General features: G+C 39.4%; 3 protein-coding genes across 3 annotated transcripts in view; 1 reads left to right on the top strand and 2 right to left on the bottom strand.

Annotated features, from left to right (window-relative positions):
• The first annotated feature begins 3,835 nt into the window (after window positions 1–3,835).
• Window positions 3,836–14,827, top strand: LOC119728342. Its single transcript, XM_038200545.1, has 3 exons — window positions 3,836–4,022; window positions 5,985–6,122; window positions 13,238–14,827. The coding sequence occupies exons 1-3, from the start codon at window positions 3,873–3,875 to the stop codon at window positions 13,307–13,309; spliced, it is 360 nt and encodes a 119-aa protein (XP_038056473.1). The 5' UTR covers window positions 3,836–3,872; the 3' UTR covers window positions 13,310–14,827.
• LOC119728341 (galanin receptor type 1-like) lies at window positions 9,690–12,201 on the bottom strand. The gene has a single exon (XM_038200544.1). It carries the CDS (start codon window positions 10,927–10,929, stop codon window positions 9,910–9,912), a length of 1,020 nt encoding a protein of 339 aa, XP_038056472.1. The 5' UTR covers window positions 10,930–12,201; the 3' UTR covers window positions 9,690–9,909.
• LOC119728343 (structural maintenance of chromosomes protein 2-like) overlaps window positions 13,811–20,818 on the bottom strand; it is a 33,125-nt gene continuing 26,117 nt past the window's right edge. The window contains exons 19-23 of the mRNA XM_038200546.1: window positions 20,288–20,488; window positions 18,774–18,899; window positions 17,524–17,675; window positions 16,420–16,567; window positions 13,811–15,377 (exon numbers count right to left, since the gene is read on the bottom strand). Of these exons, the coding sequence (XP_038056474.1) occupies window positions 15,129–15,377; window positions 16,420–16,567; window positions 17,524–17,675; window positions 18,774–18,899; window positions 20,288–20,488 (876 nt within the window). The 3' untranslated portion in view covers window positions 13,811–15,128. The remainder of the gene's footprint in view (window positions 15,378–16,419; window positions 16,568–17,523; window positions 17,676–18,773; window positions 18,900–20,287; window positions 20,489–20,818) is intronic.

Here is a 20,818-nt window from a genome sequence, read left to right as displayed (position 1 = left end):
TAAATACATGTAAAAGGAAAATTATATAAAGTTGAAATATGTGCCAAGTGTCATTTAGACCAAATTTAACTAACAATGTAAGGCTAACCCATTGCATTTGTTCCAATTTTGGCCAAAAAAATGAAATGTTTCAAACTTGCAGAAAACGTATCTAAGGGACCATGGAATACATACCCGTTATTATCTGTAAAGTTTCAGATAGTAAGGGGTTAACCTTGCATTTTGAGCGAAATTGGACAAAATCAGACGTTTATGAAAAATTTTGTATTGTAAGGGGTTAACCTTGCATTTTGTATGAAATTGGGCAAAATCAGACGTTTATGCAAAATATCGTATTGTAAGGGGTTAACCTTGCATTTTGAACGAAATTGGGCAATATCAGACGTTAATGCAAAATTTCAATTTGTAAGGGGTTAACCTTGCATTTTGAGCAAAATTAGGCAAAATCAGACGTGTTTTAAATTTTTCATTTTGTAAGGGGTTAACCTTGCATTTTGAACGAAATTGGGCAATATCAGTCGTTAATGCAAAATTTCAATTTGTAAGGGGTTAACCTTGCATTTTGAGCGAAATTAGGCAAAATCCGACGTGTTTTAAATTTTTCAATTTGTAAGGGGTTAACCTTGCATTTTGAGCAAAATTGGGCAAAATCAGATGTTTATGAAAATTTTTGCATTGTAAGGGGTTATTCTTGCATTTTGAACGAAATTGGGCAAAATCAGACGTTAATGCAAAAATTCAGATTGTAAGGGGTTAACCTTTCATAAACGTCTGATTTTGTCCAATTTCGCTTAAAATACAAGGTTAACGCCTTACAATCCGAAATTTTTCGTAAACATCTGATTTTGCCCAATTTCGCTCAAAATGCAAGGTTAACCCCTTATAAATTGAAAATTTTCATAAACGTCTGATTTTGCCCAATTTCGCTCAAAATGCAAGGTTAACCCCTTACAATACGATATTTTGCATAAACGTCTGATTTTGCCAAATTTTGCTGAAAATGCAAGGTTAACCCCTTACAAATTGAAATGTTGCATTAACGTCTGATTTTGCCCAATTTTGCTCAAAATGCAAGGTTAACCCCTTACGAATTGAAAAATTAAAAAAACGTCTGATTTTGCCCAATTTCGTTCAAAATGCAAGATGAACCCCTTACAATCTGAAATTTTTTAGAAACAACTGATTTTGCTAAATTTTCCTAAAAATGCAAGGTTAACCCCTTACAATCCGAATTTTTCTCATAAACGTCTGATTTTGCCCCTTACAAATTGAAAATTTATATAAACGTCTGATTTTGCCCAATTTCGCTCAAAATGCAAGGTTAACCCCTTACAAATTGAAAATTAACATAAACGTCTAATTTTGCCCAATTTCGCTCAAAATGTAAGGTTAACCCCTTACAAATTGAAAATTTTCATAAACGTCTGATTTTGCCCAATTTCGCTCAAAATGCAAGGTTAACCCCTTACAAATTGAAAATTAACATAAACGTCTAATTTTGCCCAATTTCGTTCAAAATGCAAGGTTAACCCCTTACAATCTAAAAAATTTCAGAAACAACTGATTTTGCTACATTTTCCTAAAAATGCAAGGTTAACCCCTTACAATACGATATTTTGCATAAACGTCTGATTTTGCCCAATTTCGTTCAAAATGCAAGGTTAACCCCTTACAATCTGAAATTTTTTAGAAACAACTGATTTTGCTAAATTTTCCTAAAAATGCAAGGTTAACCCCTTACAATACGATATTTTGCATAAACGTCTGATTTTGCCCAATTTCGTTCAAAATGCAAGGTTAACCCCTTACAATACGAAATTTTTCATAAGCGTCTGATTTTGTCCAATTTCGCTCAAAATGCAAGGTTAACCTTTTACAATCCGAAATTTTTCGAAAACGTCTGATTTTGCCCAATTTCGTTAAAAATGCAAGGTTAACCCCTTCCAAATTGAAAATTTATATAAACGTCTGATTTTGCCCAATTTCGCTCAAAATGCAAGGTTAACCCCTTACAATACGAAATTATTCATAACCGTCTGATTTTGTCCAATTTCATTCAAAATGCAAGGTTAACCCCTTACAATCTGAAAATTTTTAGAAACAACTGATTTTGCTAAATTTTCCTAAAAATGCAAGGTTAACCCCTTACAAATTGAAATTTTGCATTAAAGTCTGATTTTGCCCAATTTCGTTCAAAATGCAAGGTTAACCCCTTACAATGCGAAATTTTTCTGAAACGTCTGATTTTGTCTAATTTCGCTCAAAACGCAAGGTTAACCCCTTACAATCCGAAATTTTCGAAAACGTCTGATTTTGCCCAATTTTGCTAAAAATGCAAGGTTAACCCCTTACAAATCGAAAATTTATATAAACGTCTGATTTTGTCCAATTTCGCTAAAAATGCAAGGTTAACCCCTTATAAATTGAAAATTTTCATAAACGTCTGATTTTGCCAAATTTCGCTCAAAATGCAAGGTTAACCCCTTACAATCCGAAATTTTTCGAAAACGTCTGATTTTGCCCAATTTCGTTAAAAATGCAAGGTTAACCCCTTACAATACGATATTTTGCATAAACGTCTATTTTTGACCAATTTCGCTCAAAATGCAAGATTAACCCCTTACAATCCGAAAACTTTCATAAACATCTGATTTTGCCAAATTTTGCTGAAAATGCAAGGTTAACCCCCTTACCATCTGAAAATTTTCAGAAACAACTGATTTTCAATAAATAAATCAGACGTTTATGAAAAAAAATTCGGATTGTATGGGGTTAACCTTGCATTTTGAACAAAAAAATTGACAAAATCAGACGTTTATGCAAAATATCGTATTGTAAGGGGTTAACCTTGCATTTTGAACGAAATTGGGCAAAATCAGACTTTAATGCAAAATTTCAATTTGTAAGGGGTTAACCTTGCATTTTTAGGAAAATTTAGCAAAATCAGTTGTTTCTAAAAATGTTCAGATTGTAAGGGGTTAACCTTGCATTTTGAACGAAATTGGGCAAAATCAGACGTTTTTAAAAATGTTCAATTTGTAAGGGGTTAACCTTGCATTTTGAGCAAAATTGGGCAAAATCAGACGTTAATGCAAAATTTCAATTTGTGAGGGGTTAACCTTGCATTTTTAGGAAAATTTAGCAAAATCAGTTGTTTTTGAAAATTTTCAATTTGTAAGGGGTTAACCTTGCATTTTGAGCGAAATTGGGCAAAATCACACGATTATGAAATTTTTTTATTGGTAAGGAGTTTACCTTGCATTTTGATCGAAATTGGGCAAAATCAGACATTTTTGAAATTTTTCAGATAAGGGGTGAACCTTGCATGCGTATGTTTAATACCCCTAGAACTATGGGTATATTACAAGTAATACCCATAGTTCTAGGGGTATATGTTTGAGTCGTCATCAGTACCTCTATTTCATGTAACAAAAACAACATATTCGTTTGCCAGACGATAACTCCAGAAATAACTCATGTATCGAACTGAAATTACATCTGGTGGTTTGCCATGATAGAATAACACAAATCTGTTGAATGTCAAGATAATATAGCCCGAACAACCCAGTGTGTTCAGTGCGAAAAATACACTAGTCCAAACAAAAGTCAATTGAAAGTATCAAAACAACATATTCGTTTTCCAGACGATAACTCAAAAATTACCTCATGTATCGAACTGAAATAACATCTGGTGATTTGACACGATATAATAACACAAATCTGTTGAATGTCAAGAGAAATTGTCAACTACTTGAAATAATATAGCCCGAACAGGCCCAGAACAGAGGTAAAACTTTTAGTGCGAAAAATACAGTGATTACGCCAACAGAGGGCGCAATTCATCTTTATAACCGAACCACGAGCGAGATGCAATGGGATTCTGCTCCAGCGAAAGTCGGTACAAAATCGTAGTTTTAATCCTGTTTTTACTCCTCTTCGGTGAATGTTTCATCGTGTGCGTGGAGGGGCAGAGAGTCCCATACGTATTTGCGAGATACCCCTTCAAGAAAAAGCCGAAAAACGTAAGAAGTCCACTTCGCAATGTGCCGAATCATCGGGTGTTGCTCGTAGATATACTGGGGGCGGGGTTAATCTAATGATGGAGGGAGGGTGATTGTGTAGTCACTGGCCCTTCTTTCTTTTTGGTCCTTAATATTATTAGTGTTGGAAAGATAGTACCACAAGCAAAGAAGTGGTGTCTAGATACCGGTACATTCTTTCCCAAAATTGACATCAGAATTACAGCAACCTGAATCGCCATAGGCTAGCCCCATAATAGCCCCATAAATGTGGCCTGTTTACTGGACTGCCTCCGTAAACATAGGCCACACGACCACATGTACAAAAAACGTGTCGACTTTGCCAAATTTTGATTTTCACATTTAGGCTTACTTTGTAGATTTTTTTTGCTTTAGAAGCATTCTCACCCTCTATATAGGCTAATCAGAAAGTGCTGCCTTTTTCAGATGTCCATTTTTCGTGAAATTTCCAGATACATTTGCACACGTTTGCGTATCAAAATTTCAACATGAAATTTCACAAAAATTAAACATCTGAAAAAGGCAGCACTTTCTGATTAGCCTATATAGAGGGTGAGAATGCTTCTAAAGCAAAAAAAATCTACAAAGTAAGCCTAAATGTGAAAATCAAAATTTGGCAAAGTCGACACGTTTTTTGTACATGTGGATGTGTGGCCTATGTTTACGGAGGCAGTCCAGTAAATAGGCCACATTTATGGGGCTAGCCCCATAAATGTGGCCAATTTACTGGACTAACTCCGTAAATAAAGGCCACACTTCCACCATGTACAAAAACATGTTGAACTTTGTCAAATTTTGATTTTCACATTTAGGCTTGGTTTGTTATTGTAGTTTTTTTGCTTTAGAAGCATACTCGCCCTCTTAGGCTAATCAGAAAGCTAGTGCTGCCTTTTTCAGATGTCTGTTTTTCGTGAAATTTCCAGATTCATTTGCACACGTTTGCGTATCAAAATTTCAACATGAAATTTCACGCAAATTAGACATCTGAAAAAGGCAGCACTTTCTGATTAGCCTATATAGAGGGTGAGTATGCTTCTAAAGCAAAAATAAACTACAAACCAAGCCTAAATGTGAAAATCAAAATTTGACAAAGTTCGACATGTTTTTGTACATGGTGGAAGTGTGGCCTTTATTTACGGAGGTAGTCCAGTAAATTGGCCACATTTTATGGGGCTAGAATCGCCATTGCTTTAATTCATATGAGTAAACTTTTTGAACAGTTATTTTCATAAAAAAAAATATTTCCCAATCCAACTCCAAGTCCCAAATTCATTTTTTTTTTCTACCAGCATAGTTACTATACCGGCTATCTGACTATGCTGAAAAAAAGGTGGCGTCAGGATACTACATTCTACTATTTCTACTGAGTGGATCGTTGAACTATGGTACCCTCTGTACTAACACTCCACTGATTTGGCATTCTTTGGTGACATACATGATATGCATTTTGTGCATACCCTCGCGAGGACAAAAGGCCCCAAAAAACTGGTAAAGAGAATACAAATGAGAAAGACAGTAACCCTGGATAGATCCACACATTCATGACATTCCATAACTAGACCCCTTAAATTGTTCCAAACAACCGGTAATTTTGAAAAAAGAACAAAATAGTCTGAACTTACCGCTCACAATTAAATGTGTCTGCCGAGTTGTACAGTCCATTTCACTGACATGACTGATGCATAATTCATCGCGCGCGTGTGTGACGTCACTATTGAAGAAAAACAAGTCGCGCTTAATCAATGACTGTTTCATGTAGTCATATGTGCCCCGCGCCGTCTGACAGTGTGGGTTTTTGGCGCGGGACACATATCAGTACTTGCAACAGTCGTTGATTAAGCGCGACTTGTTTTTCTTCAATAGTGACGTCACACACGCGCGTGTAGAGCTCAGTAGAGCTAACATTCTACCTACATGTATATTCTGCATGATGTTTTTACCCAGGAACGACAGTTCAAGATTAGTATCAGGCAATGTGAACAGAACCCTGACTGCAGTCAAATGCAAGGCTTGGATATGACACGCTGTGCCCGCAAGTGCATAGCACCAGACTGCTACCAAGAGCTGTACGCTCACGATGAGGTTGGTAATACGGCTATGACCGAATTACATGGCTATGACTTAAAATTACACATGCGCCTATGGAAAGCGGCTGCAGCCACTTCCCATAGACCCGTGTGTTATTTCTAGCCGTAGCCATGTCATTCAGAGGTAGCCTACCATGGGGAAATTGAGCAAGGATCAGAACATAAATTCAAATAGACAATTATGTAAACTCCCTCACTTCAAAACATTGGGGAAAAAATATGCAAGTGTTAATTTATTGTGGGGGTGTGCTGTGATCCAATGGTTATGGGCAATTCCACAGTTACTCACGTTACATTTTTGATGTACTTTTGAGTTTCCTTGGGCTGTAATTACCTTACTGAAAAGGTTTAATAACTGTTATCCCCATGGTAGATAGAGTAGACCTAGGCCTACCTAAGCACCAAAGATGACATGTGTTATGTATGATAAGCGAGACGCAGAAAACCGGTTACTCACGTTACGAAAATGTAACGTGAGTAACCGATTTTGTGCATCTTGTCGCTAAGAGAAGGGGTTTACCCTGGTGTTTCTGGCAGTGGCTGTAATATGTGCCGCAGCACCTTGTAAGTTTTACCCTTATAAGGTGCTGATTAATGGGTCTCATATTTCTCAGGCCAAAAAAAATAATAGTTCTGCTTCTGGTTTCCCCACCTACCCTATTCTGACAGCCCCTACCCTAATTTTTTTTATGGGAAAAATGAGAAAGAAAACGCCCAAAACCATCAATTTCTACCTTTTACCCTTGACAACGCGCAGACGCCTCCATATGACTGTACACAAAAAAAATTGGCATAAAAAAAAAATCCCTACCTACCTAACCTATTTTTGGAAGCCATGTATTCGGAAGCAGAACTATTATGTTTTTTGGCCTAATGTCAACCCCCCACTTCAAAACATTGGGGAAAAAATATGCAGCTGTTAACTTATTGTGGGGGTGCTGTGGTCCAATGGTTATGGTGTTTGACTCGTGTGCCGTGGTATATGGGTTCGAATCCTGACTGAAAACATAGTGCTTGTGCTCTTGAGCAAGGCACTTTACCATTACTGCTTCGTCCTTCGGATGGGATGTAAAGCTGTAGGTCCCCTGTGTTGTGTAATGCACGTTAAAGAACCCAGTAACACTTATCGCTAAGAGAAGGGGTTAGCCCCGGTGTTTCTGGCAGTGGCTATAATATGTGCCGCAACACCTTGTAAACCCTTATAAGGTGCTACATAATGGGTCTCGTATTTCTCATAAACTTCATTTCCCTGTAAAAGACATAATTTCCAGCGCCTTGAGTACCTAATTGGTAGATACGTGCTCTATAATACTCTGGTATTATTATTATTATTAAAGGTAGAATACATACATGTAAATTATTTGTCATTGTGCATTTGTTTCGTTTGAAGCAACAAAAATGTTCAAAATCTACAGAAGGGTGCTTAGGCCACAAAAAAAAGTCTCCAGTTTCTGGTATGGAGCTTGCCCAAAAAGTGGTGCGATGACGCAGCTTTTTTTTTTTCCACCTGTTTTTTTTGCTTCAAATGTCGGCTGATGACTGCAAATGGTGCCCGACTAAACTTAGTGCAAATATTATGGGAGACCAGAGAGGCCACATAAAGCTTATTCTCGATCATAACCCCATCTAAAAACATGTTAAAATTGTGCAGCAGGATTCCAGTCAAACCAGTGAGTTTGGCGGTTTTGAGACATCATCTTTCATTGAAAAAAACTTTTTCATTTTGCCGACGCGCATGGCTACGGTGACGCGCGCGCATACCAGAAACCGGAGACTTTTTTTTTTTTTGGCCTTGACAACCTGATGAAGTTTTAGCTCAGTGAATGCTGTATATTCCAAGAAAACACTATTTTAGGATCTCGCTTGCCAATCAAAATTGTCAATGTTTTGAATTGCGCCCGAAATCAGCGTCCGGGACACGTTCTTATTCAGCCAATTGCAGCTACGCTATGTCACGCACTGAAGCGCGCGTGCGTGTTTCATCGCTTGCGCGCACCCATTCACGGATTCACTAAACTACAAACCAACTACCTGGTACTAACGGAAATTTACAACAATGTGTCACTTGACGCATCTTTTGTTTTCATCAAAATGACAGCTTGCCAAAAAGAATAATTTCACAGGAAGTTTTAGTGCCATTACTATTTTTACTTAAACCAAGTATGCTTTTCAACAATAATTTGGTCATTTACATTTTGGATAGCTGCAAATTAACACTCTACCTTTAAAGGGAAAATACAACATTTGCAAACATCAACAAATAAAACTACCAAATCATTTTGAAATACCTTGCTGGACTGTTAGTGAATGACAGTGTAAAGCATCCTGTAAAATCATGGCACCTGGTATACTGTCATTTTCAAGAAAAGTGGTATTTTTGTATCAATTGGTTTTTTTCAAATACTGGCCCCAGTTGACCATTGCACTTGTTTGCAATCGATTACACACCTATGAACGGGTACAAGCCAGCTAGACTGGTTTTCTGACCTTACAATTCCCCAATGTATGTAAACTGCTCTGTTTCTTCTTAAATGGAGTCAGGGAGCCAGACTACAGGAAAATGATTGTTTTTCTTGGTTTTTATAGCATTTTCGAACCCAAAACCTAAAAAAAAGTCAGTGTAACTATATTTGCTATATATTTCCAACCCCCCAATTCCATCCATTTCTGAAAATTACAGCAAAAGCAAATGATGTATATTCCCTTTAAACTAGCAATTTAAAATGAAGAAGTGATTTTGCAGTGTGAAACGCGAAACAGCATAGGGAATGCACCTTTTAAGTCAAACAATCTCAAATTAGTACACATGCGTGCATGGACCTTAGAAACAGTAACAAGTAGTTTCGGCACGAGTTTATTTACTTTCATAATTCTGTACACGCTATCATTTAGGAAATGATAATGCATAGTTTCCTGGTTAATGAAGTTGTTTAGTCCAGTTTCCCTGCAGTTTAAACACTTGTATTTCCTTTTGACGTTGCTTTCACTTTCGAGGTGATTCAGACATTTTGATATTTTGTTAGTTTGCTTGATTTCTTGGGTTTTTTTAGCTGTTTTTTGTTGTTGATCAGTTCAAGAATGCTGTAATTTTTTTGTCATTTTGTTATGTTATTGACCAATGTTTTTCAATTACAAATTAGTTAATGTACCTACATATGTACACGTAGCAATGCACTAGAATTTCCAGAGCCTCGGACTGATAACGAAGAAGTACTGACATGAATTCACTTTTTGATTTTGAGTTAAATGCAGTAGCACGTTAGGCATCCCAAAGTTTTACTTTGCTTGAACATATATGTTTAGGGAAAATTCTAACTTACTTACTAGTGCCAGTGAGACGATTTTGAATTAAAGTAAAAGTACGGTCTGTCACGAGCCAAAGCGGCCCATCAGGCTGGCGTTTATCTCCGGTTTCAGTAGCATGAAACAACCAAGAATATTTCTATTCCCCCTGGATGGGATGCTAGTCCATCGCAGGTTAATCCCCAGTTAATGCCGGTACCCATTTATACTCCTGGGTGGAGAGAGGCAAGTGGGGGTGAAGTGGCTTGCCAAAGGACACAACATATGGCCAGCAGCTGGATTCGGACCCCTGACCCTCTGATCATGAGTCACAGACCCTAACCACTAGGTCACACTCCCCCATTGCCCAATGTAATGTGCCAAAAAGCCACTAGATTAGCATGAACAGCGGCAATAGGGTTTTTTTTTAACACAAATGCTTTGAACTTTGAACTACCATTTAGGGTGTTTGTATATGTGGAAATCCATTCAAATCACAGTTAAGCAGGTGCCAGATTGTTCCTAGTTTCTGGTATTCTCATTATCCTAAACCTCGCCAGGCAGGGTATAGCCCGCCCCAACCCCTCCCGGAACTGATGATACTGGAACGTGTAGATGAAGGGGTTGACGCACATGTTCAGGAACGCAAAGATGATGCTGGCTCCGTACAGGTCCATATTCAAATGGACTTCATCACTGATGTTGTAGTAAAAGTAGGCAAATTGGTTTGGCAGCCAGAGCAGGCTGAAGACCCCACAGACGGTGACCAGGGTTTTGATGACGTTCCGGCGCGCCTGGCTGCGGGACGCTGACTCTCCATGCTGGTTGGCTGGCTGGACGATCGGCGTCCGCTCGTTTGGAGAGTCGCCAGACGCTGTCGCATTCCCCCGCAGCGCCCGGTAAATTCTGACGTAGGCAAACACCATCAGGCCCAGGGGCACTAGGTAATCAAAGACCAGCACGGCCACCGAGTATATGATCTTAACAGACCAGGTTGGGAAGTGCTTCAACTTACACTGGTTATGTTTGTCTACTGTGTGCCCGAGTGCCGAGTAGATTTCCAGCAGGTAGCCCAATATCCAGGGCAGCGTAGCCAATGCCAAGGACCTGGGCCATTTTAGGAAGGACCTGTTGCGGTACTGTAAGGGGTAGAGGGTGGCATAGTAACGCTCAAACGTCAGCAAGAGCAGATTTACCATGGAGGCCATGGTGGTTGCCCAGAAGAGGTACTTGGAGTTCCAGATGTAGCAGATGAATGCTGCCGCGGCCGGAGTAGGCGATGGGGGCCTCTGTCCCGGGGTGAGAAAACACAGCACCAGCAGAATCGAAGTAATCAGGTCAATCAGGGACTGGTTGATCAGGAGGATGTTGATATTGCCCCTGCGGGAGGCGACCGCAGAGGCCAATACGTAGATGACCAGGCCGTTGCCCGCGATGCCCAGCGCGGCAATAATGCTGAAGACGATCTTGGTGGCTAAATGTAAGGGAACATCATCTGGGACTACGTGAGAGGAAATCATCGCTGCTTACATGTAACAACAATTGCAGTGCAGTAGTTCTTGCATATCATAGGCACTTAAACTTTAAAGTGTACACACAATGTTCATGTATGTATGTACATGTGATTGTCCTGTATTTAGTTTTTTTGGTTCAAAACATGCATTAACTCCTTGTAGACTTTGTGAGTCAACGCATCACAAAGAAAGGCATTTTGCACTTTGGGTCAATCAAGTCTCTCAAGCTTCAAGCTTGTAAATATATCCCCTCGCAGTTTCCGAAATCAGTGCTTGTAAAGCATGTCTGTGGAGAAAAAACATTATTTAATTCACCACGAAGCTAAACTTGTCAACGCGAAACACACATCAAAGTAGCAGAGGAAGAATACATAAATCGTCCACACATCAGTTCTTAGATTTGACATACATGTACATATGGTGGCAACTTTTCCGCCGCATTTCTCCAAAACGATACAAGTTCACAGCAACCAAAAAGTGGTGGCATTGGTTGGGTCGCCTGATCACAAAAGCCTACACAGTTGACAGATGCTGAGAAATTCATCCTGCAGTACTTCATCAGTTGCAGACAGTAATAATGTAGAAATGGGTTCCATTCTACACGTAGCTCGTTTTGGTCAACAGTCTATCATTTTGCTGATAGTTTGCAAGATGTTGCATATGTACATAGTTCTGGCCTGTGCAGTCATTGTCGAACACGTCCAGACGTTTAATAAATGCCTGTGTCACTGAACTGTTTATTGATCCGTCTGGTGAAAAAGTACACCACTGTGAAAGTACTGAAACCTGATCCAGACAGTATGTGTATTTCCTATGGGTTGTGTTTCCTTGTTGTGTTCAGTGGATCGTACCTGTTGTGAAAGCCTAAAATAAAATTAAAAAACCCACAAATGGGAAATTTTCTGTTGCCATAAATAGACTTATCACGTACGTGTAGGTGAACAATTTGTTTGAAGGCCGTTTCTTTGTGATTTCAACAAGCTATTATATTTATTGGCTGCATTATAGGTAAACAAATGACTGTAAACTTGTACTTTGCCCTGTGACAGAAGTATCTTAACAATAGCTAGCACAGTGCTTTCGCATCGGACATGTACATGTTCATTTTGTACAAGCATCATTGTGCACACATATTGCAGATTATGCACATGTACATTATGCAGATTATGCACATGTACATGTACATTATGCACATGTACATGTACATTATGCACATGTTGAGAAACCATTGTGCAGTGTGCACGTTACAATGTATTGTAGAAAGCAACTGCCCTGTGATAGAATTACTGCCCTGTGATAGAATTATCTTAACAATAGCCAGCACAGTGCTTTCACGTTGGACACATACATTTTGTACATGTATATTTTGTATACGTACATTTTGTACATGTACCGGTACATTGTGCACGCATACCTGGGTATATTGCAGATTATGCACATGTACTACTATGTACATTATGCACATGTACATTATGCACATGTACATAATGCACATGTACATTATGCACATGCGTACTTTATACTTGAGAAACACTCGATATATTTTGGTTAAATTTTTGTTATTTTGGCTAAATTGTAGCTTAGTTTTGGGGGTGTTCCAAAGACGCCTTTTGAATTTGAGTTGGGCGGCTTAACGTCGCTCTCTCAGTCTTGGTGCTATTTTCGAGGTTCTCCCAAAAACTAAATAGATGTTGTTTTTAAATTGCTATTTTCTAGACATTGAATAGCAAATCAGCCCATGTTATGTAACATTTAATTGCAAGTTCGATAAATTTAGGTGAATTATGGGTTGAAAAGCAATCCTAAAATTAAGCGTATTTTCAGTGGGTCAAAAATGTGGAAAATTAAAACAATATCTTGTTTAAATAAAACGTACAATTGAATATTTATTAGGAAGAAAAAAATCTAATGTTGAAGACTAGCCACTGTAAGATAAATTGAGAAAAGCATACAAAAATGTTCATGGCCTAGCGGTTCAGAACACAGGACTCATGCTCTGGTGTTTCAGAATTCAGAGGCAACAGTGGCGTGGGTTCAAGCCCGAGCAGACACTTGTGCCCTTAAGCAAGGCACTTAACCATTGTTGCTTCGTCCTTCCGATGGGACGTGATGCCGTAGGTCCCGTGTGTGGTATAATGTATAATGCACGTTAAAGAACCAAGTACACTTATCGCTAAGAGAAGGGGTTTGCCCCTTTGTTTCTGGCAGTGTGGATTATCTTCAGCCACGAAGTCTGCACTTGTAAGAAGAAGAAATTGAGCAAAATTCACACTGTTTGATAATGTACGTCATTCTTTCTTTTGCTTCCATTTAGTTGGAGCTTGGTGAAATTGACGTCCGAGCAACATCATTCAGAGGCTGCTGGGTACAACGCTACTACAGGTAGCAGCAGGACCCATGGCCTAGGCGTGACAATTCCCCATCGTAGCAGCAGGACCCATGGACTAGGCGCGCAAGTTCCTCATCGTTGCAGCAGGACCCATGGACTATGCGCAGGACCCATGGCCTAGGCGCACAAATTCCTCATCGTAGCAGCAGGACCCATGGCCTAGGCGCGCAAGTTCCTCATCGTTGCAGCAGGACCCATGGACTATGCGCAGGACCCATGGCCTAGGCGCGCAAATTCCTCATCGTAGCAGCAGGACCCATGGACTAGGCGTGCAAGTTCCTCATCATTCATAGCAGCAGGACCCATGGACTAGGCGTGCAAATTCCTCATCGGTGGCGAAAAAATGAAAAACAATGCTGTCAGTAAGGGACATTTCCCTGGTATTCCGCAGTATCTGGATGTGCTCGCACTTCACTCGTTCCTACTGATGAACAGCGCACGTGAACCAGTCAAATCTGAGTGGTCATCAACAGAAGAACTCTGAGGCGCACACACGTATGTGTTGTAAGTGTGTATTTAATACTTTGTCCTTTTCTACCCTTCTGCTACTACACACTACCAAAATAACATTAAAAGGTGCAATATTAAATTAAGTATGTACATGTGCTATGAATTTGGAAAGGGCTAAGTTGGTAACTTCAGTTTATGTTTGAAATGGTTGATGTATCTTTTACATTTTGTATGCAGGTTTTAAGATAAATATTCCAAGTCCCAAGCCTGTTTACTTACTTTGCACTGCAAACTTTTCCTCAATAAAATCTTAACCTCTTATGCACACAGAATATCAACAGTTATGTGACTAAAATATTTAAATGTTTTCAGGAAAAAAATCTGATCTACGTAAGTAATTACCTCATATATTTACATTAAGCATTTACGTTCCAATAAACCAAACGAGAAACTATCTCTAAGATTGCATTTGTTGTCTACAAAGAAAAAGAGACAATTAAGTAATTTTTAAACATTTACAAAATCATGATTCAAAAAAAGCAATGATCAGACTAAGTATAAGAGAGGAATACGTTGTATGTACATTTGTTACATTTTGTATTTTCCAACCAAGAATCAATGACAAGTGTTGCCCAATGTCAAGAGTGCTATTTATAGTTTTCAAAGCTTATTCAAATAATAATGATAATAATGGGTGCTTATATAGCGCTTTTAACTAAGATCAAAGCGCTTTTACGTTCAGTGTCCAACTATCTATTTGCTTTAGAATTCCTTTTTTTTTTAGAACTTGTTGGTAAGATTCTGCATTAAAAGGGTGATTATGAGGGTGAAAATAGACCCGAAACTGCTGGAATAAGTTCCAGCAGTCGTTTTCCTAGTTCCGGATCGCAAACATTATTCAGTCTACTTATGGCTCAACTACTCCATGAATTCAAGTGATACTGTTTTGATAGTTTACCTTGAGTGAGGGAGATACATGTACTACACAATTAATTTCAAAATTTAAGCGTGTTTGATTTTGAATATGCGATGTCAAAAGTACCGATGCCACTTTTCACTGTTCCCGATTGGATCAAAAACTGCTCCGTGCGAAAATGTTTAATGTCCAATTGTCATATCACCCATTAGTAATTATCTCTTTATTTTTTAACCCTAACGTCCTAGCCATTACTTTGGGATATAGAACAGAATACTACAGAATACTGTTGTGCACACTTAAATGCTGAAGTATTTCATACTACAGTTTACTAGTAGTATTTTGTAGCTTTAGGTGAGGTACAGGGTTAATACCTTGTGATCTGGTAAGTAAAAAGAAGACTACCGGTATTAAAATTAAAGTGGAATTTGAAAGAACTCTTGTAACAAATCACTGGCCTTGTTCCATGAGTGGTTCTATCCTAGCCTTTTTGGCCCCGGCCCCCTTCTTGGCTGTTCCCTTAGCCCTGCTAACACTCCCTGCGGAGACACTCCCGCTGGATCCGGAACGGCCAGCTGCGGCGGAAGAGGAAGGACTCTGGGCGTAGCGGGTCACGCAGGAGACACCATCCACAAACTTGGTCTTGAAGAGGACGTTGGCGTTGTTGAACATGCCATCCTTGAGCGACACAACGATGAACTGTCAAGAAGAGAAAAATGCACAAAACAACCGTCATTCCTGGGTACAATTTTTTTCCACTCCGTTCACAAGTACCCCCTCACCGGGCAAAAAAGTACAGTTGGGGGTGACCGACCGACGCCATCTTGCCTGACTGCAATTCATTTGCCGCGAAGCGCGGCCACTGCGTGTACATAGTACAAATCCCCTGGTGTACGTGCGCCACACACAAGGAACGATGCGCATCAACCAGCTAAATGTCGCGCCCATGGGATGCCTTGGCTAGGTAAAAGGGCGCCCTCTTTGTTGGCGCACAGAGCCCATTGATCCTGCTTCAAGTGCACGGAATAAAAATTGCAAAACCATGATGACTGTCGAAATTTGATTTCCCCCCGACTTTCCTCATGCAGCGTTGCCAAATTTCTTTGTTGACAAACTTCATGTTCATTTGGATAAATACTGGTAGTTTTACTTTAACGCTTGCTGTTAAGTCTTGGTGAACAATTTCAGTGACATAACATTTAGTCCGAAATTAAAAAACGGTGGCGTCCGGAAACTGGGCAAAAGAATCAGCTGAGTTTTCCCTAACATGGCGCACTTGAATAAATCTAAAAAAAATTTGAAGTTAACATTTAAGAATTTCTTTCAAGTTGAAAATGTAATAAACCATTATTATCTCCACTCAGAAACCCAACTAGAAGTTTGTTAGAAAATGATTTTCTTAATTTTGGGCGCTTTCCAAGGGGTTCACTGTGCACTTCGAAATAAAATAGGAAAATCACGCCAAAATTAATTTCTCTGCTAACCTTGTAACTGGTAAATAGACTCACGATTTAGAAACGGGAACGTTTAGAGCGTGATGAAATTTCACTTACTGTGAAATTTTATGGAAACCATTTTGCTCTAGGAAGGCGCTAGAGCCGAAAAATCAAAGTGCGCCACGTTAGGGGCTGCTCCACGTTTGGGGAGATCAACAATATTCCTGAAACCTTCAAAAACTTGCACAATTATTGTTGGGATTTGGATATACTGGAAGGGATTCCCGACTGATTTGACGGCTTACCTGCGAGTGCCTGAAGTGAGTGCGTAACATCTGGCCAATGTTCTGGGTGTGGGACAGATCCAAGGCTGCATCCACCTCATCCAAGATGTACAGAGGTGCCGGCTTGAACAGCAGAAGGGACAGGATGAGGGACAAAGCCACCAAGGACCTGGGAGAAACAAGATTAAAAAATGGATGGCCATTAGTCCCCCCCAAAAAATAAGTCAGTCTCTGGTCAGCGCGCGCGTCGATTTTAATCATGCGCGTCGATCTTTTTTTTCTCCGAAATGTTCCGCAGTAGCTCCAACAGCGCCCTCTATTTCCACACCTCCTCAATTTTTTTTTTACCAAAGAGAACCAAGGAATGGGAAATTGCACCAAGGCAAATTATGGAGGACACCAATGTACATGAGGACACCAAAAAAGCAAAATAGTACCTACCTTGTCTGTACAATCCAAGCTTGAAGAAAAAAAAAAAAAAAGCAAAAAAAAAAAAAAAAAAAAGCCGCGTGGCCGTGTCAATTTCGGAACTTTGGTCTGACCAGAGACCGAATATTATTTTTTTTTGGCCTTATCATAGTATACAATGCAAAAATGAATGCTCACAAAAACTTTGGCCACAAAAAATGTATCTCTGTTACTGTCATGATCAGAAGTGTGGTTTTCAGTAGCATGACAAATTTGTCTCTAATCTTGAAAACATTTTATCAGTGGCGTACGTTAAATACAAAGTCACCAACAGCCCGGCAGAAACAAGATTTAGAAAAAACATGGCCACCATTCGATGCATATGCAAAATATAAAGATCAATTAATCCTCAAAGGGAAAGCTTGGCGAATGAATAATTCAAGTTGTTACTGCCTCAGTAGATTTCAGTTATTTGATATATAACATTAGAGTAAATAATGCCTCTCCTGTTTGTGGGTTTTTATCTTCTGTTTTTATATGTTTGGTTTACACTCGTTTTTTTTTTTTTTGGAGGGGTGTATTTTTTTTAGGGCGTATACATATCCCATGACCCCACATGCAACTTGATAAATTCAAGAAATATACAAAAATAATAAGGATGAAAACCACTTTTAAATTTTTTTTTTACCCTGGGAATATTTTGGATCAAAAACGAACCTTTGGCCGCCACTTAATTCAGCCAAGCTCTCCTTCCACACGTCACCAAAGGCAACCTTCACTTCCAACCCGTCCAGAATGGAATGGCCCTCAACAGGCTGCAACTTGGCTTGAGTGCCGGGCAAGAGGGTTGAGAAGATCGAACCAAAGTCCTGAAATAGGGGTGACAAAGATGAAGAAAGCAAATTTTACTTTCAAAGCATTCATTCAATATTTTAATACTGTAAAACAATCCTCTCTTCTATAAAACAGAGACAAAAAAAGAAAAACAAAAAGTGTGAGTGCACAATAAGCTCTGGCCGTGTTGCCAGGGGTGCGTTTTGGCGGTCATAACCAAGAATTGGTTCGGTGGTTTCTTGTCTGTGAATTTCTTCGGCAATTTTAATTGGATTAGAATTACGCATGATCATGTAGTACTCAAATTCCCAAAACAATTAACCAAAGAGAAAGCATCGAACCAATTCTTGGTTATGACCGCCAAAACGCACCCCAGAAGTTTTGCATGAAAACGATCAAAATGACCCCTGCCAGAGCTTAAAAATGCGACGCCGATGGCACATATGGAACATCATATTTTTGGTCAATTTTCGGGGACAGACAAAACAGACAGACCATCCAACAGACCGACCACTAAAAAAAAAACAATGCTGAAAAATATGATGCTGAAGGCACATATGGAACACCATACTTTTGGTCAATTTTCGGGGACAGACAAACGGACAGACAATCCAACAGCTAAAAAATATGACGCCAAAAAATACGATGCCGAAAAATGCGACACCGATGGCACATATGGAACATCATACTTTTGGTCAATTTTCGGGGACAGACAAACAGACAGACCATCCAACAGACCGACCACTAAAAAAAAAAAACAACGCCGAAAAATATGACGCTGAAGGCACATACGGAACACCATACTTTTGGTCAATTTTTGGGGACAAACAAACAGACATCCTACAGACCGACCACTAAAAATACGATGCCGAAAAATGCGACGCCGATGGCACATATGGAACACGATACTTTTGGTCAATTTTCAGGGACAGACAAATAGACAGACCATCCGACAGACCGACCACTAAGTGACATGTTGAAGCTTCTGCCAGAGTTTAGAAAAAAAAATTAAATAATAAAAAAAAAAGGACTTAAACGGGCCTATTTCTTCTGAGTCGAATTCCCTGTTTTTTCCTGACTTTTTTGGCAGAAGCTCAGTAATTCGGCCTTACTATTAGCTCCAACTTACTGACCTTGTTGACCTGTGCCCAGGCCTTCTTGAGAGCTTCGTTCTTCTTCTCATCCAGCTCCTGGATGGTGGCCATGATCTTTTTCTTGTCGTTCTCCACAATGCGCTTCTTCTTCATCAAGTCATTGTACTGGGGGGGGGAGGAATGGAACAATATAATTTTTGTGACATTTGATGCTTCGCTTGGTGGGGAAAGCAACCAAGTGTTGATTTTCCTCAATTTGGGTTTCAGAATTTTTGAGGATTGAAGGTACAAAGGATTTGTTTTTGTGATCTGGTACACGGTACCCTGTGGAGACATGCACACAATAGGGAACAAAAGATTGTATACGTCTCCACAGGGCAATTTCTATAGATGAATACATCCCCACAAGGTTATCACGAAATAGATATATGGATTTTACTCAAAAACGAGGAATTCCCAAGGTGTGTTGATCAGTCACAAATTGAAGTATTTTATGTAAGGGATATTAAGTCCGAATTTCAGCCCAGGAAATAATTCTGGTTAAAATAGGAGCATTTTGAAACTACACTTCAAACTTGAAAACTTTATCACACGAGAACAAAAAAATGACTCCACAAGGACACAAATTCCAGTATGTGTGTGTGCATTTTTCATTTGAGTTGCTATAAATCTTAAGAAGAGTGCATAACACCTAACCTGTTGAAGTTTCAGATCAATAGATGCTGAACATTTTGAGAAATGTATGCACAATTTTTTCGGTCTCGTGATTAGATTCCATTGCCAATGCATGTAAAAAACTGTGGCCGCCAGCTTATTAAACTACATTCAGTGATTGTTTTCTCCCAAACGATACCATTTCAGGCAGAATAATTTCACAGGGTTTTAGGAACCAGTTCTATCTTCACTTTGAGCAAGGACTTTCTCATTAAATCGATAGGTACTTTCCTGGTATTTGCAAATGTTTCCTACGTGCCTTTAAATGTTGTGGGAATTAAACATAGTTGCAGCCTTAAAGGGAAGATACAACATTTGCAAACATCACAAAACGAAATGATCAAATTATCACGAAATACCTTACTGTATTGTTAGGGAATGACAGTCTAAAGCATCCTGTAAAATCGTGGCTCCTGGTGTGCTGTCATTTTCAAGGAAAATGGGATTTTTCCAACGCTGGTCGGCCGACCAGCGTTGGAGAAAACTGGCTTTTTTTCAAAAAGTGCTCCTAATTTTTCATAATTAGTTATTCCGTTTTCTTTGCAATTGAGTACACACCTGTGAAGGGCTACGAGCCTGCTAGACTGATTCTCTGACCTTACAATCTCCCAAAGTCTATAAATTGCTCCGTTTCATCTTAATTGGGGACAGGGAACCAGACTACAAGAACACGATTGGTTTTCATGGTTTTTCCAGCATCTACGAGCCCAAAACGTGAAACAAGTCATTTTAACAATATTTGCTATAACATAACAATCCTCCAAATCCATTTATTTCTGAAAATTGCAGCAAAAGCAAATGTTGTACATTCCCTTTAACAACCCACCCAACCCACCCACCTTTTCCTCAGCCTTGCTCAGCATGTTCATGGCCCTCATGTTGACGTTGCGGCTCAGTTTCTCTTTCGTCTCCTGCAGTTTCTGCAGGCGGCGTGCCACCTCCCTCGGCTCGCTGTTGCTGAAGTCGTAGGCCGTGTTGGGCTGGCCAAAATACTGCTTCTCAGTCGCGATCCACTCGTACTTGGCCATCAAGGTCTCCACCTTAAGATTAAGATTTAAAAATATGCCAATGAACGTAGCAAAGTTTCCTGAATTGGTCGATTCAGATTCAAATCCACGTGTGATGTGTCACGTCAAAACCAGACACTTCTTGACAGAACTTGAAATTGAGATGTGACTGAAAAATAAGTTGGGGCTGATTTTTTACTCTGATTTTTGGGTGTTTTTTTTTCCCTTCAAATTTGTGATTCTAAATATGTGTGGCTTTTTGGCAAAATGAGATGGAAGTTGGCACAGGCTGTAGTGGAGAAAAATGCAAGAAACTGAAAGGGGTTGACTTTAGTTTGATTTTCAGATTTATTCATATTTGTA

This window comes from Patiria miniata, unplaced genomic scaffold, assembly GCF_015706575.1.
Source record: "Patiria miniata isolate m_02_andy unplaced genomic scaffold, ASM1570657v1 HiC_scaffold_20, whole genome shotgun sequence".
Taxonomy (NCBI): Eukaryota; Metazoa; Echinodermata; class Asteroidea; order Valvatida; family Asterinidae; genus Patiria; species Patiria miniata.
The sequence above is the reverse complement of the archived record's forward strand: the minus strand, read 5'-3'. Positions and strand labels throughout refer to the sequence as shown.

Bases quoted from the DNA above. Each gene is read 5' to 3' on its own strand.
- LOC119728342 (XM_038200545.1), top strand. From the start codon at position 3,873: ATGGGATTCTGCTCCAGCGAAAGTCGGTACAAAATCGTAGTTTTAATC. The intron at 4,023-5,984 runs GTAAGAAGTCCA...GTTTTTACCCAG, and splicing joins TCAAGAAAAAGCCGAAAAAC to GAACGACAGTTCAAGATTAG. The intron at 6,123-13,237 runs GTTGGTAATACG...GCTTCCATTTAG, and splicing joins AGCTGTACGCTCACGATGAG to TTGGAGCTTGGTGAAATTGA.
- LOC119728341 (XM_038200544.1), bottom strand. From the start codon at position 10,929: ATGATTTCCTCTCACGTAGTCCCAGATGATGTTCCCTTACATTTAGCC.